At 44.0% G+C, this 13,343-nt stretch overlaps 1 gene segment (V, D, J or C); it reads left to right on the top strand.

Moving 5' to 3' along the window:
- The first annotated feature begins 251 nt into the window (after nt 1-251).
- On the top strand, nt 252-13,113 carry LOC131421219 (immunoglobulin heavy variable 3-23-like). The segment is given in 3 exon segments: nt 252-329; nt 434-744; nt 13,021-13,113. Coding segments are annotated over 3 exon segments (450 nt in total).
- The last annotated feature ends 230 nt before the right edge of the window (nt 13,114-13,343 follow it).

Below are 13,343 nucleotides of genomic sequence, written 5' to 3'. Positions count from 1 at the left end.
CAGGGCGCAACTGGTTCCATTACTGTAGTGCACAGGCCCTGGCACTGGGGCTAAATCTCACCAGATTTGTGCTCCTGGAAATACCACACTCTGGGATTCTTCCCTTTATGTTGAAGTCCAGCCCCAGAGCTTCCTGTATAGTCAGAGGACATGCAAATTGGGCTCTCGCTTTGCTGATGAAAACCAGCCCAGCCCCGACCCTGCAGCTCTGGAGAGGAGCCCCAGACCCGGGATACCCAGGTGTTCCTGTTCAACGATCAGGGCTGAACACAGACCACTCACCATGGAGTTTGGGCTGACCGGGCTTTTCCTTCTTGCTATTTTAAGAGGTATTTTATGGAGAAGTACAGGCATTGAGGATGTGAGAGGATAAGATTAAGAAAAACAGTGGATGTGTGAGAGTTTCCTGACCAGGATGTCTTTGTGTTTGCAGGTGTCCAGTGTGAGGTGCAGCTGGTGGAGTCTGGGGGAGGCTTGGTGAAGCCTGGGGGGTCTCTGAGACTCTCCTGTGTAGCCTCTGGACTCACTGACAGTTTCTATGCCATGAGCTGGGTCCGCCAGGCTCCAGGGAAAGGGCTGGAGTGGGTCTCAACCAGTGGTAGTATTGGTGGTAGCACAAACTACGCTGACTCCGTGAAGGGCCGATTCACCACCTCCATAGACAACTCCAAGAACACCCTATATCTGCAAATGAACAGCCTGAGAACCGAGGACACGGCCGTGTATTACTGTACTATTGACACAGTGAGGGAAACTCAGTGTGAACCTAGACAAAAACCTCCCTGCAGGAGGGGCTCAGGACCACCAGGGGGCGCGCAGGCCCTGCACTCAAGGACCATCACAGAGGGAGGTGCAGATGGGGGTTATGGGCTGGTTTCCTGTCGTGGTTAGCTTTTCCCATAACTCTCTCCTCAAGACAACCTCTTTGAATTTGTGATTTTGTGCTTCCCTCTGTATTTTCCGGTAAGAAAAGTCTGCTGTAATAAAAGGAAAACAATCTCACATGGACAAAAGGCAGAGAGTCTCTTACAGACACACTTGTGCCTAAATTCCAATTAATTATCCAAGCTTCTGAAGTCAGTCAGCTAAATCTATAAAAGAGGCTCTGTTGGACTCCAAAACGCAGCTCTGCACAGCACAGCTCGGTGTACAACCATCCAGCAAGCAGCAGCATAAATTGCAGTCTTTACATCAGGCAACGGAGGTATTATGAGTCCAAAGAAAGAGAAGAAAGACCCCAGGTAGTGGTGGTCCCTGATTTAGGACCACGGTGATGGCACCAACAGCAATTGATAACACGCAAAGGCAGAGGGATCCCCACCAAGACTTTGTAGGGATGCCCAGGTTGATAATGCAACAAACACTCCTAGACAACATGAAAATTTTTATCACCTCCATTATCAAGGTGTCAGTTGAGAGCGGTATAACCCCCTCAAGCACGTCAGACATGGTTTTATAAAGACTGAGAAGGAGACTGGCTCAGGTTTTTATTGTGGTTGATGGTGGGGGAGGCGAGAGTGTCCTACTCACAGGAGGTCTTGTGTGGGTTGAATCTCCTTCCACCATCAGAGGAGGGAGAGCCCACGCTTTCTTATCAGATTTCCCAGATGTAGAAGAGATGGAGAAGAGGGGGAATGAGCCTTAATGTATTAGCTAATCTAACACCAAAAATTACTCTGAATACTTATTTCACTTAACACCTATAAAAAATGAGTGAAAAAAAGAGATAAATGACAATTATAAGTAGTATGAATCTATAGAAAATGAAATGAATGATTATTTGCAAGCAAGATTAGTAATGATAAAATAATAATAGAAATAAACAGAGATCTTGGACCGATGTCTTGGGTGAAAGCTGTCCACCATCCAAGGCTGTCAGCTTGTTCTGAGTGTCCTGGGTCAGCTTCCTCCTTCTAAGGAAGAGAGGCTTCTACAGGATCTATGAGAATTCTCAGTTTGAGGTGCTCAGTTGGAGAAGCCTTCTAAGCATGTGGAATTATGAACCGATTCTTTAGTTGCTGCTATGACTGAATGTATTTGTCCTGAAAATGCATGTGTTGAAACCTAACGCCCAACGTGATGGCTTTAGGAGGTGGGGCATTGGGGATGTGCTTACGTCACTAGGGTGGAGCCCTCATGAGTGGGATTAGTGCTTTTATAGAAGAGGACTGAGGAAGGTCTCTCACTCCTCCTTCCATGTGAGGTTACAGTGAAATGACAGTTGTCCAGGAAGAGGGCTCTCACCAGACATCAAATCTGCTGGCACCTTCATTTTGGACTTCTCTACCTCCAAAACTGTGAAAAATAAATGTCTGCTATTTATAAGCCACCCAGTCAATGAAATTTGTTATGGAAGCCCACAGGGATTAAGACAGTTGCATAACATGAACGCATGGAGTTCCATTTCTGCGTCTGTTGTAAAAAATACATGATGAGATCCTATCCAATGAGCTTCAAGGACAGATTTACTCTCATATGTCTTCCAATAGACAACAGTGCCTGGTTGGATATCATAGGAGGGTGTTCAACAGATGCACTGGAAAGGCCATCTCAATCTGTTGGTGATAGAAGTGGGTACAGTTCATGAATCCCTTTCAATATTTTACCACTTCTGCATGCACCAGTTTAGAGGAATATTGGACATAGGATCCCTAACTGCAAGACCCTTTCAGTTGTCAAGTCACAGAGAGATAACTGATGTGTTCTTGTAGTAGTGGAGGACTGTGCCACCAGAGAATCCTTTGCCCAGGTGAGTTTAAGGGTCTCTTAAAGTTTTTTTGTTTTTTTTTTTTTAGCTTTAATTTAAAGATATCCTTTTTTCAACCTTTCTAGAAGATTGTGGATGGTACTGACAGTGTAGTGTGTGACTACTGTTAATGTCTTACAGAGTTCTTGTATAAACATTCCTTTAAGGTGTGCCCCTTAGTCCCTTGATATAAGGCTTATTAAGCCATTGGGGGAGGAGGGATGAATAGGCAGAGTCCAGATATTTTCCAGGATGGTGAAAATACTTTATATGTGTATATTACTTCTTTCCACTCTCTCTGCTCCAATAGACTCTCCATCCACAGACGCACAATAGACAGTCGTTTGTTTTTTTTTTTCTTTTGAGGATCATTGGCCCTGAGCTAACATCTGTGCCCATCTTCCTCTGTTTTGTATGTGGGTCACCACCACAGCATGGCTTGATGAGTGGTGTGGGTCTGCGCTTGGGACCCAAAGCTGCGAACGTTGGCTGCTGAAGGGGGCACACGAACATAACCACCATGCCACCAGGACAGCACGCACAATGAACACCATTTTAATCTTGAAAACACAAAAGATCACCCCTTTCAGTCCTACTGCTAGAATATTTATTGGAAATATTTGCATTACTAACAGTACATTTAAACTAAACAGTTTACATTTTACGTTTAACATATGAATTTACTACCAATATCATTTATCAAAACGACATAACTTAATCTGCTTTGACTTATAGTTTGACATATTATAAGCCCTTTTCCCAATGCTTTTATTATTTGTACAGTTGAGTATTCAATAATCCATCCAATAATAGTGACATTAAATGTAACGACTTTCCTCTATATTAAATATTTACAACTTCCTAACAGTGATGGTTTAAGAAATTAATTTATTTATTTCAAATCTCTTGTGAATTATTTCAGAATTTACTTTGGAAGAGTAATTTATTCCATAATTCACTGTTAGAGTTAGGACACAGAAGTACATAACGAAATCTACACTTTGGTGTACATCTAGAATCCTTTTGTTTGTGGAGATCATCTTTCAAATTATACAATGTATCCGAGCTATATGCCATTTGTCTCAAAGACAGCTTATGACAGAAAATACTAGAACTTCATCAATGTCCATATTCCCTCCTCTTCCAGGACAGGCAGCTAATTGTAGTTTCCCCTCATTTTTTGAAGTTGAGCCCATGCCCTGTGTTCCAAGCAAGGACACATCCAGGAAAATCTATGAAGAGAGGGCCAGCTGCTGACCCAGTCCCCTGCCCGGGGTATCCCAGAAGAACAAGGAGTGAACGGCTGTGGAGTGTGAGCCCTTTCCTTGCTTAGATCCAAGTGTCACAGAAGCTGGCTACCCAGTCACCTGCATGGCGTGTCAGATACGGATGAGTTTATATTCATAATGAAATAAAATTGGATCATGTGGGAGATCAAGAATGCCCACACTAGATCTGCTAACTCACAGGAGTCTTCACACAAGCACTCAGCAATGTGGGCTTTCAAAGTCCGGTTCTGAAGTCTGACCTGGACAGCAGACTGGTGATGGAACCTGGATCTAAAGAGGAGTTTTGGAGCTGGGATGTCAAAGGCACAGGTGCAATGGCCAAGGTGCTTCCTCCAGGTGGAGTGTTTCCCAGTCCTGTCCACGTGAATCAGAGGTGATGGGGAAAAATCTAACAACGCCCCCAGTATAGAAGGGGGACTGAAACAGAGTGAGGTGCCGCTGCTGGGAATGCAAATGGCACCTCCACTTTCAAAAAATTTGCCACTTTTTTGTGAAGTTAACCATACACTTACCATATGACCAGTCCTTCCAATTGTAGGCATGTAACTAAGTCAGGTTAAAACTAATGTTCACTCAAAACACATACACAGATATATACAGGAGCTTCATCTACATTTGCTACACAAAGGAAGCAGCCAAGATGTCCTCCAACAAGGAAATGGATAAACAATGAAATACTGTTTACTGATAAAAAGGAGCAAGAACCAGTACATGCATGAATATGGATGACTCCCACATCCATTGTCCTGTATGAAAGAAGCCACTGCCTCAGGCTACACACTGCATTATCCCATCTCCATGGTATGGAATCTGAAAAACTAACACCACAGAAAATTGATCGCTGTGAGAGAAGCTGTTGGATGGAAATGCTAATGATGAATTTCCTGAGTTGGGGTGACTGAATTGTCCTATAACTTGGTTTTGATGGTGTTTACATGATTGTTTGTGTTTATACAAATCCATAGGACCTTAGACTTAAGAGGGCCCATTTATCCATGTCTAAGTTATACTTCCATAAAATTCTAATTATCTATCTTATTAGATAAAAATTTTAATAAAATTATATTCAAAAGTTCTTCTGTCTCAACACTATGTATTCTGTTCCCTTTTAGCTAGGCCATTTTTCAATGACTATGTATAGTGGATGGATACCTAGATAGATAGATGATAGATAGATAGATAGATAGATAGATAGATAGATAGATAGGTACAAAATAGAGAGAGAATGAGTGAGAGAGACAGATTTAGTTAAATCAATGAAAATAACAAGGTCTAACTAGGACTGTGGCCTTGAGTGGCTGAGATGAGATAGAAGCTAATAACATAAAGGGTATGAAATCAAGGTCATGATGTTTGTAAGGTTTCATGTCTGTAGTTCTTTTCATCATTGCAAATTATAATAATTTTTGACAAAATGGCAGCAAAACATGGGTAACTTCTCAGAGAATGAAAGGAAGTGACCTGAAGGTGGTGGACAGATGATGGACACGGGGAGGGTGCCTGGGAGGCAGAGGGGTCTCTGAGCACAAGCTTAAAGGAGCCATAAATATTAGAATAGAGGTATGATTGACTAGATCAAGGACAGGGCTCTTGTCTCTGAACATCGCAGAGCCCAGGGCACCACAGGATAGGGAACCCAGGACCACCAGGCAGAAGAAACAGAAAGGCCTGGAGTGGGGAGGGGTCTGGTTAGCAGATGGTGCCTAGGACCCTCTGACCACAGGTCCCAGCCCCAGGACAGGTACAGAGGGAGGCCAGGAGGTGAGAGGTTTCTTGTCTGGTTCTGCATTCTGAGTTCCTGTGAACAAAGCTATGCTTAGAGGCCCTCTGTACATTTTCCTGCCTGAGTCCCAATTCTCCTTATAACATCGGACTCTAGAAAACGGGTCAGTTACTCCTCTGCCATCAGCAGTTTAATAACTGGAAGGTGCTGGATTTATGTGGATGCATTGGCCCTGTTCTTATCTGACCACTTCTCCACCTAAAGGTGTGATTCTTTCTGGTGTATGTGATTAGGTTTATCTGACATATTCCTTAGGTTATTGTAGGGAAGAGGTGGCACAGAGCCTTAGACAAGTTTATACAACATGTAACACATCGAAGGAGGTGGCTTCTAGCCTGCCTATGTGAGGATGCAGTTATTCACAAAAAATCAAAGTCATAAGCATTTACCTTAAAGAGCATAGGAACTCGGAAGGATTGTCCTTTGTTTTAGAATTATGCATATGCCAAATTTGGCATCAAACTATTCTTTAAACTATGAAAATATGACTTTTAAACAGTGGCAACTGACAAAATTTTAATTATTTATGTTTTTGAAGATGATGTCCATATTGCTAATAACTTCTAATGTCTTTTAAATTATTTATACAATTATCTGTTTTATCTATATATCTATGTATCTATGTATCTATCTATCTATATACCTATCTATCTATCTATATCGATCATTTCCTTGGAGTCCACTCATCTAGCTCTGCATTTATCCTATTGGCACATGCCTTTCAGACTATGAACATCTTCTGAGCAATTTCTCATTAGACACCTAATATTAGATCCCAACAACTTCCAGTTTAGCCCGTCCAGTGTTTATCATGAGGGCTATTTGAATATCAACTCCATGCACAAGTTACTGATGATCTCTGCTGTATCAACACAAAAGTTATATCTTTCCTATCAAGCAATTACTCCCACCCTCAGATAATAGCCTCCTGTCTGAGGTGGATTTCTCAGGGGAAGAAAGGAACTATTTCTGTAGATGCCACAGAGAGTGGCCATGTGTTGTTGTCTGTGCATTTGAGGATGTAGACGCCTCTTCCAGTCTTTACAGACTGGATTCTGCAGGCAAAGCCCTTCACCTGCGAAACATCAGGAATCAGAGGAATTTAGAGTGTTGATACAATAACCTATCTATAGATAGGAAGACATGTACTGAGCTATGTGAGGAGTAGTCACTCTCTTCCCCAGGCAATCAACCACTCTGGGAATCTTGGCTTACAGCACTGTTTATATATATATATGGTTTCAGAACAAAGAAGACACATCAAGCATGACAGGAATATAATTTTTTTCCAAAGTCACATGGGTATGTTCTGTCAATGTTTGGTATGTACACTGCAAAGCAACTTGGCACTTGTTCTCTGATAAGAACTTCTTATCTTCAAAGAAGGACTGGTATCGGCATCAGAGAGAGAGAGAGGGCATTCTTTGTTTGGGAAAACATTTGAAGCAGATGTACAATGCATGTTTGGTGGTGCTGTAAGTCAGGCTTCTCTGTAAAAACACGTTTTAGGTAAAATCAGACTTAAATCCAGATGTCAAAATTTTTATTTAATCTTTTTTGAGTAATAATTGATGTATAGCATTATATAATATTAGTTCCAGGTATACAACATGAAGATTTGATATTTGTATATATTGTTAAATGATCACCAAGTCTGATTAACATCCATCACCAAACATAGTTACAGAATTTTTCCTTGTGATGTGAAATTTTAAGATCTACTCTCTTGGCAATTTTCACATTTGCAATATGATATTATTAACTACAGTCACCATGCTGTGCATACATCCCCATGACTTATTTATTTTCTGTCCTTTTTACTTTCATCTTCTGAGTGGCTCCTAAGCCATCTCCAACCTCTCACACGGGCAGCTACTGCTCGATCCTCTTCTCTCTGCAGGCACCTGGGTCCAGATTGCAGGTGGGCAGTTTTCCCTGTGATGTGAGCTCTCTGACATGTTGAATTTGCAGTTTGTCCAGCTTTCTTGTTATAGATGTTGTGATTTTTGTAAAAATAAGAACATTTTGTCATCTCTGTGCACACAAGCTGAGTAGCAGGGTTCTTTGTAATAACAAGGAACTGAGAACCACCCAAACCCCCATCATAGGTGAGGAGAAGAACAAACTGAGGCACATCCATACATGGGAATAAGACTCAGCGTTAGATCCGTGTGGGCCTGATTCACTCGTGATCCATTCCCAACAATGAGGCTGAGGAGATGGAGAATTAGAGTCCATGTCACATGACAGCATTTGTATAATCCTAGAAGATGGAAACTCATGTGAAGATGCACAGAGAAGGTCAGGAGACGCCTGGGGACGGGGTGGGGGAGGGGTGGGGTGGGAGAGGAACTGCGGAGAAACAGCAGGAGCAGTGGGGTGAGGAGTTTGTTCCCCACGTTGACTGTGGTGATGGGTGACAGGTGCACACACACGCCAGTGTTCATCAGATGAGATTGTTAAATGTATGCAGTTTAGTACAGGTCAGTGATGTCATACAAGGCTGTTACAACAAAAAGTGCAATATTGGTAGAGAAGAGAGTTGAAGACAGGCAATGCTGTATAAAATGTCAGCAGGCTGAAAACACATTGCATGAGTTCTAGCTGCGTTCATATTCTCTAAGTAAAAACTAGAATACTGAAAATCACACCACATTGTCATTAAAGGAAGGGGGATCTACAAACCTCACTAGGCATGCCCAACTCTGTCTAGGACCTGGTTTGAGGGAGAAATCAGGTCCAGGGATGAGGAGCACAGGCCCAGACACTGGGGCTAATCTTGACCGTAGGGGTGCTGGACACATCACAAGCCCTCTGTGCTTCTGTGTGCAGTTTATGTCTGCACAGCAGGGCGACACTGGTGCCACACTGTGCTGTGTGTGCACTAGTGAAATACAATCACACAATAGGTGTTAGTGTTTATACAGCACAGTCATCTACCAAGAAACCATATTTTCAAGAATGATCTCATGCCACCAAACTCCTCCAGGACTCTCTCTTCCTCTGTAGCACTGTCCTCTCTGAGTCCTCCAACCCCAGAGCTTGCTATATAGTCAGGGGACATGCAAATAGGGCCCTCCCTCTGCTGATGAAAACCAGCCCAGACCTGACCCTCCAGCTCTGGAGAGGAGCCCCAGCCCCTGGATTCAAACGTGTTCCCATTCGGTGATCAGGGCTGAACACAGAGCACTCAGCATGGAGTTTGGGCCGAGCTGGGTTTTCCTTGCTGCTATTTTAAGAGATAATTTATGGAGAACAAGAGACATTGAATATGTGAGAGGATATGAGTGAGAGCAACAGTGGATGTGAGAGTTTCCTGACCATGATATCTTTATGTTTGCCGGCGTGCAGTGTGAGATGCAGCTGGTGGAGTCTGGGGGAGGCTTGGTGCAGCCTGGGGGTTCTCTGAGACACTCCTGTGTAGCCTCTGGACTCACCTTCAGTGACTACGATATGAACTGGGTTCAACAGGCTCCAGGGAAGGGGCTGGAGTGGGTCTCAGTCGTTAGTTATGGTGGTGGTGGTAGCACATACTGTGCTGACCTCCATGAAGGGCCGATTCACCATCTCCAGAGACAACTCTAGGGACACACTGTATCTGCAAAGGAGCAGCCTGACAACCAAGGGCATGGCCGCTTATTACTGTGCTAGTGACGCAGTGAGGGGAAGTTGTGTGAGCCCAGACAAAATCCTCCCTGCAGGAGACAGGAGGATCTGGGCAACAAGGGGTGCTCAGGACAACAGGAGGTGCACATGACCCATGAATTCTGTGTTTCAGCCCCAGTAGCAGGTGCAGAGAAGATTCAGGGCTGGTGTCCTGCCAGGGTCTGTGGCGTCCACTTCTAAGAGTTTCTCAGGGAACCTCTTTGGATTCATGATTTTGTGCTTATTACTTATAACCTGTAGGGGCAGAAATGACTCTCCCAGTGGTCACCAGGATCAGAGTCCTGAGAGAGCTCGGGGGATCTGGTCATTCTTTTCCTTTCAGACTCAGAAAAGAGACTTCAGTTGGTTTCCCTGAATAGAATGGGCTTTAGGATCAAGTGACACCCAAGAGAGGGTCTAGGCCAGGGTCACTGACCTATAAGACCAAATGTATTTCATACCTGACCCTCCTCCTCAGGTGCAACTGTGCACATCAGACTCAGAACTGATCTGGGTCTCTCTTTTTCTGTTAGTCCATTCTCTTCTCCTTGGGCTTTGTGCTCTCATTACCTTTTGCCCCTTCTGCTTCCCAAGATGGAGGATGTGGTTTCTGTGGTCTAAATCCTGGGGGCAGACCTTTTACCCGGAGCTCAGGTGTGTCTCAGGCTGTGGGTCCTGCAGCACCTGGGAAAGGCTGGTGGGACTTTCTCAGTCTCCACTGACCAGAACCCTCGTCCTGTCCTCTGTACGTGGACTCCTCTGGGAAATGCAAGTGCACGTGAGTAGGCTGGATATCATGATGGTTTGGTCAAATGGAAGGTGGATGTAGAATTGATATTGTTCTTCTCCCACTGTCACAGTGTCACCTCCCTCACCTGTGGTTTTGTGGAGAGCTGAGGATGGTCACCCTGTGCTCTGAGCTCTGTGGGAAGGCGCCCAGGTCTCTGTGGACTGCATCCTTGTGGCTCCAGCATGATGACACAGCACCCTGGGGCTGACCCATGGCTGCATGAAGTGACTGCCCCAGATGACCATTTGTCCAGGAGCTGCCTGGTCCTCCCTCCACTGCCCTCCCTGACTCTCCTCTCACGTATATTCTCTCCATCCCTGATGATGAAACCACTAAGTTTTCATGTTATTCCATCACTGTGAGGACGGAACACTTTTCATTTAATGAACAAGTATTTGGGTCTAAACCACATGTGCTTTATAAAACATCTCTTCCAGATTTGTAGTCCTCTGTCATGCGGGATTGTTGTGGAGAATGAGGCACATCACTCACCTCCTGGAGAGAGGTCCCTTCTGGAGGCTGCCCTGGGTCTGACTGGAGACACAAGAGACCTCATTTCAAGTAGGAAATCCTGGATTCACTCTGAGGGAGGCTCTGCTGTCCTCCACGAGCTCTGCAGCTCTGATGGCTTCAGAACGAGGTCATGAGTACGGTGCCTCCTTGTGTATCACCTGTTATGCAGGACAGAAAAGGACACCTCACAGCCAAATTTCCATATGGCTCTTTCAGGGGTGTTTATTCTGTTGGGCTGCTTGCAATCCTTTATTTTTTCCTTCAAATTTCTTTTTCAGATTTAAATCACGTTTCGTTGCTATAAAACCCATGAAAGAAGTTAGCCTGTCTTGGCGAGCTCTCCTGAAGTAGCGCAATCATTGTGCAGGATGCTGTGGGAGTTCCTGGGGTGACTTTCTGACTGTCCCAGGAAGTCAGAAAAAGAAGGTCATTCTTCTGCCTGGGAGAGAACAGGACACTGGTGACGGACTCCTCGAGGGCTGGAGCACGGGCACCACAGTACATAGGAGAACAACAGAGGATGCACTTGACCCGATGTGGTGAGAATTCTCACTAAAGCAACTAGCACATAAGTCAGCCTCACGTCACCCAGGAGCGCTTGTTATGAGAGGAGGAAAGTCTGTTCCATGATCCAGCCCTCATCACAAGTGGAGGAGAATGAGATGGAGAAGGCTTCCTTGTGGGGCAGGTGCTGCTGGCTTACCTGTTAGAGGAACTCTCCCGTGTATGGAGACAACACGTGTCATAGCTGCACAAAATTAACAACATAAATGAATGTGATTGTATGTGTTTTTCATGGGAAATTACAAACATAATAAAGTGAACACACTGGGGCTGGCCCCGTGGTGTAGCAGTTAAATGCGTGGGCTCCAATGGTGTCGGCCTGGGTTCAGATCCTGGAGGTACATCGATGAACCACTTGTCAGGCCATGATGTGGTGGCTTCCCACATAAAGTGGAGGAGTATCAGTACGGATGTTAGCTCAGGGCCAGTGTCCCTCGGCAAAAAGAGGAGGATTGGCATGGATGTTAGCTCAGGGCTGATTTTCCTCACAAAAAAAAAAAAAAGAAAGTAAACACAAATCAACATAGTATTTAATCTTCACAACATCACAAAGTTTAATATTAATTTATTGAAGATGTCTATTTTCTCACGTTAATTGTTTAAACATAATAGTATAAGTTTCAACTAGATCATGGGTGCTTATATTTTATATTTGCAGATAGAGATCGGTTTGTTTACAATAACTTTGTTAAACAAGGGATGAGAGAATGTTGACGGGTGTAAAATTGAGTACATTAACTAAATCTGTAATTTTCAAGTATTCGACAGTTCCTAATAGAATAGAGTCAGTATTTCAACACAACCGGATGCGGGGGCATAATGTGTAGGACAGCAGTAGTGGGTTGCAGTAAGAATGAATGAGATGCCTCTCATTTTTTCCAAATTTAAGCACAGCCTCAGTTGGGCTGTTAAATGGAGAAAAGCAGTGGGATAATCACCTCTTTTGTAAACAGTCCTTGTAAATGAGTGTCAATCTTTGAAAGTCGTTTTTCAGTTTACATTGGTCTGGATTAACTCTTTACAATGGGGTATGGCCCAAGGGTCCTCTTTTGTCATGTCAATGTGTAAATCCCAAATGAAATTTATTTAAAGCCATTAGTCATCAGGTCTGAACAGCCATGCTGATTAAGGGGGGGGTTTAAGACATGGGTGATAGCAACATAGGGGATTCAGGAAAGTCCTAGTGGTTAAGTGGCAGCACACCTACCTGTCCCCCATTTTAGATTTGGAAACTCCCCTAAGGGCATAGGGAGCACGTGGCTTAGGTTTTGTGTGATCCCCAGATATAACTGTACTTTGAGCCTCCTCATTGATTTAAATTCTGAATGGTGCATTTCAGCAACGTTTAAGTTAGATCATAACCCGTGTAGAAGAGGCACAAAGCCAATCAGCACCATCTCTTCTTTATGGTATATATTCTTTTAGCAAGTTTTGGATTTAAATTTCCATCTAATTGTGAGTTTCTGTTCAGTATTTTTGTTATTATTATACATTTCCCCATCGAACCCAGTTTTATTTCATTCTTTTTCCTTTTCCTTTTGGGTGGTTACTGCGTATAATGCCAGTTAGTCTTCCCTTTGCTGCTCTTATTGATAAATCTCATGCTTCAAGTAGACTCAAATCAATATCAGTTAGGTGTGTCCCCCACGTGTCCATAAGTAGTTGACTTATCCCCTTGGCTGTCCCCTAGGGTCTGGAGGGGGCTTTGTACTCCACCCCTGAGGATTGGGATGTCTTCTGCTTACAGAGGCACAGGCAGCAGCATCGATGGCTTTATGACTGATCCTGGTCCATCTGTCTGTAGATATGTGGACATCAGAAACCCAAATCTTCTACTCTGAGACTTGATAAGTGACCCATAGTAACCCATGCAGGGCACAGGGCATGGTCTTTCCTCTGAGCACTCTGCACAGCATGGGGAGGAGAGGATGCCCGGCTAAGACACACAACCAACTAGTCATAGTGTTGAAATTATTCCCTCAGCGCAGTGTCACAGATTAGACTGTGGACAAC

The sequence above is a fragment of the Diceros bicornis genome, chromosome 24 (assembly GCF_020826845.1).
Source record: "Diceros bicornis minor isolate mBicDic1 chromosome 24, mDicBic1.mat.cur, whole genome shotgun sequence".
Taxonomy (NCBI): Eukaryota; Metazoa; Chordata; class Mammalia; order Perissodactyla; family Rhinocerotidae; genus Diceros; species Diceros bicornis.
The sequence above is the reverse complement of the archived record's forward strand: the minus strand, read 5'-3'. Positions and strand labels throughout refer to the sequence as shown.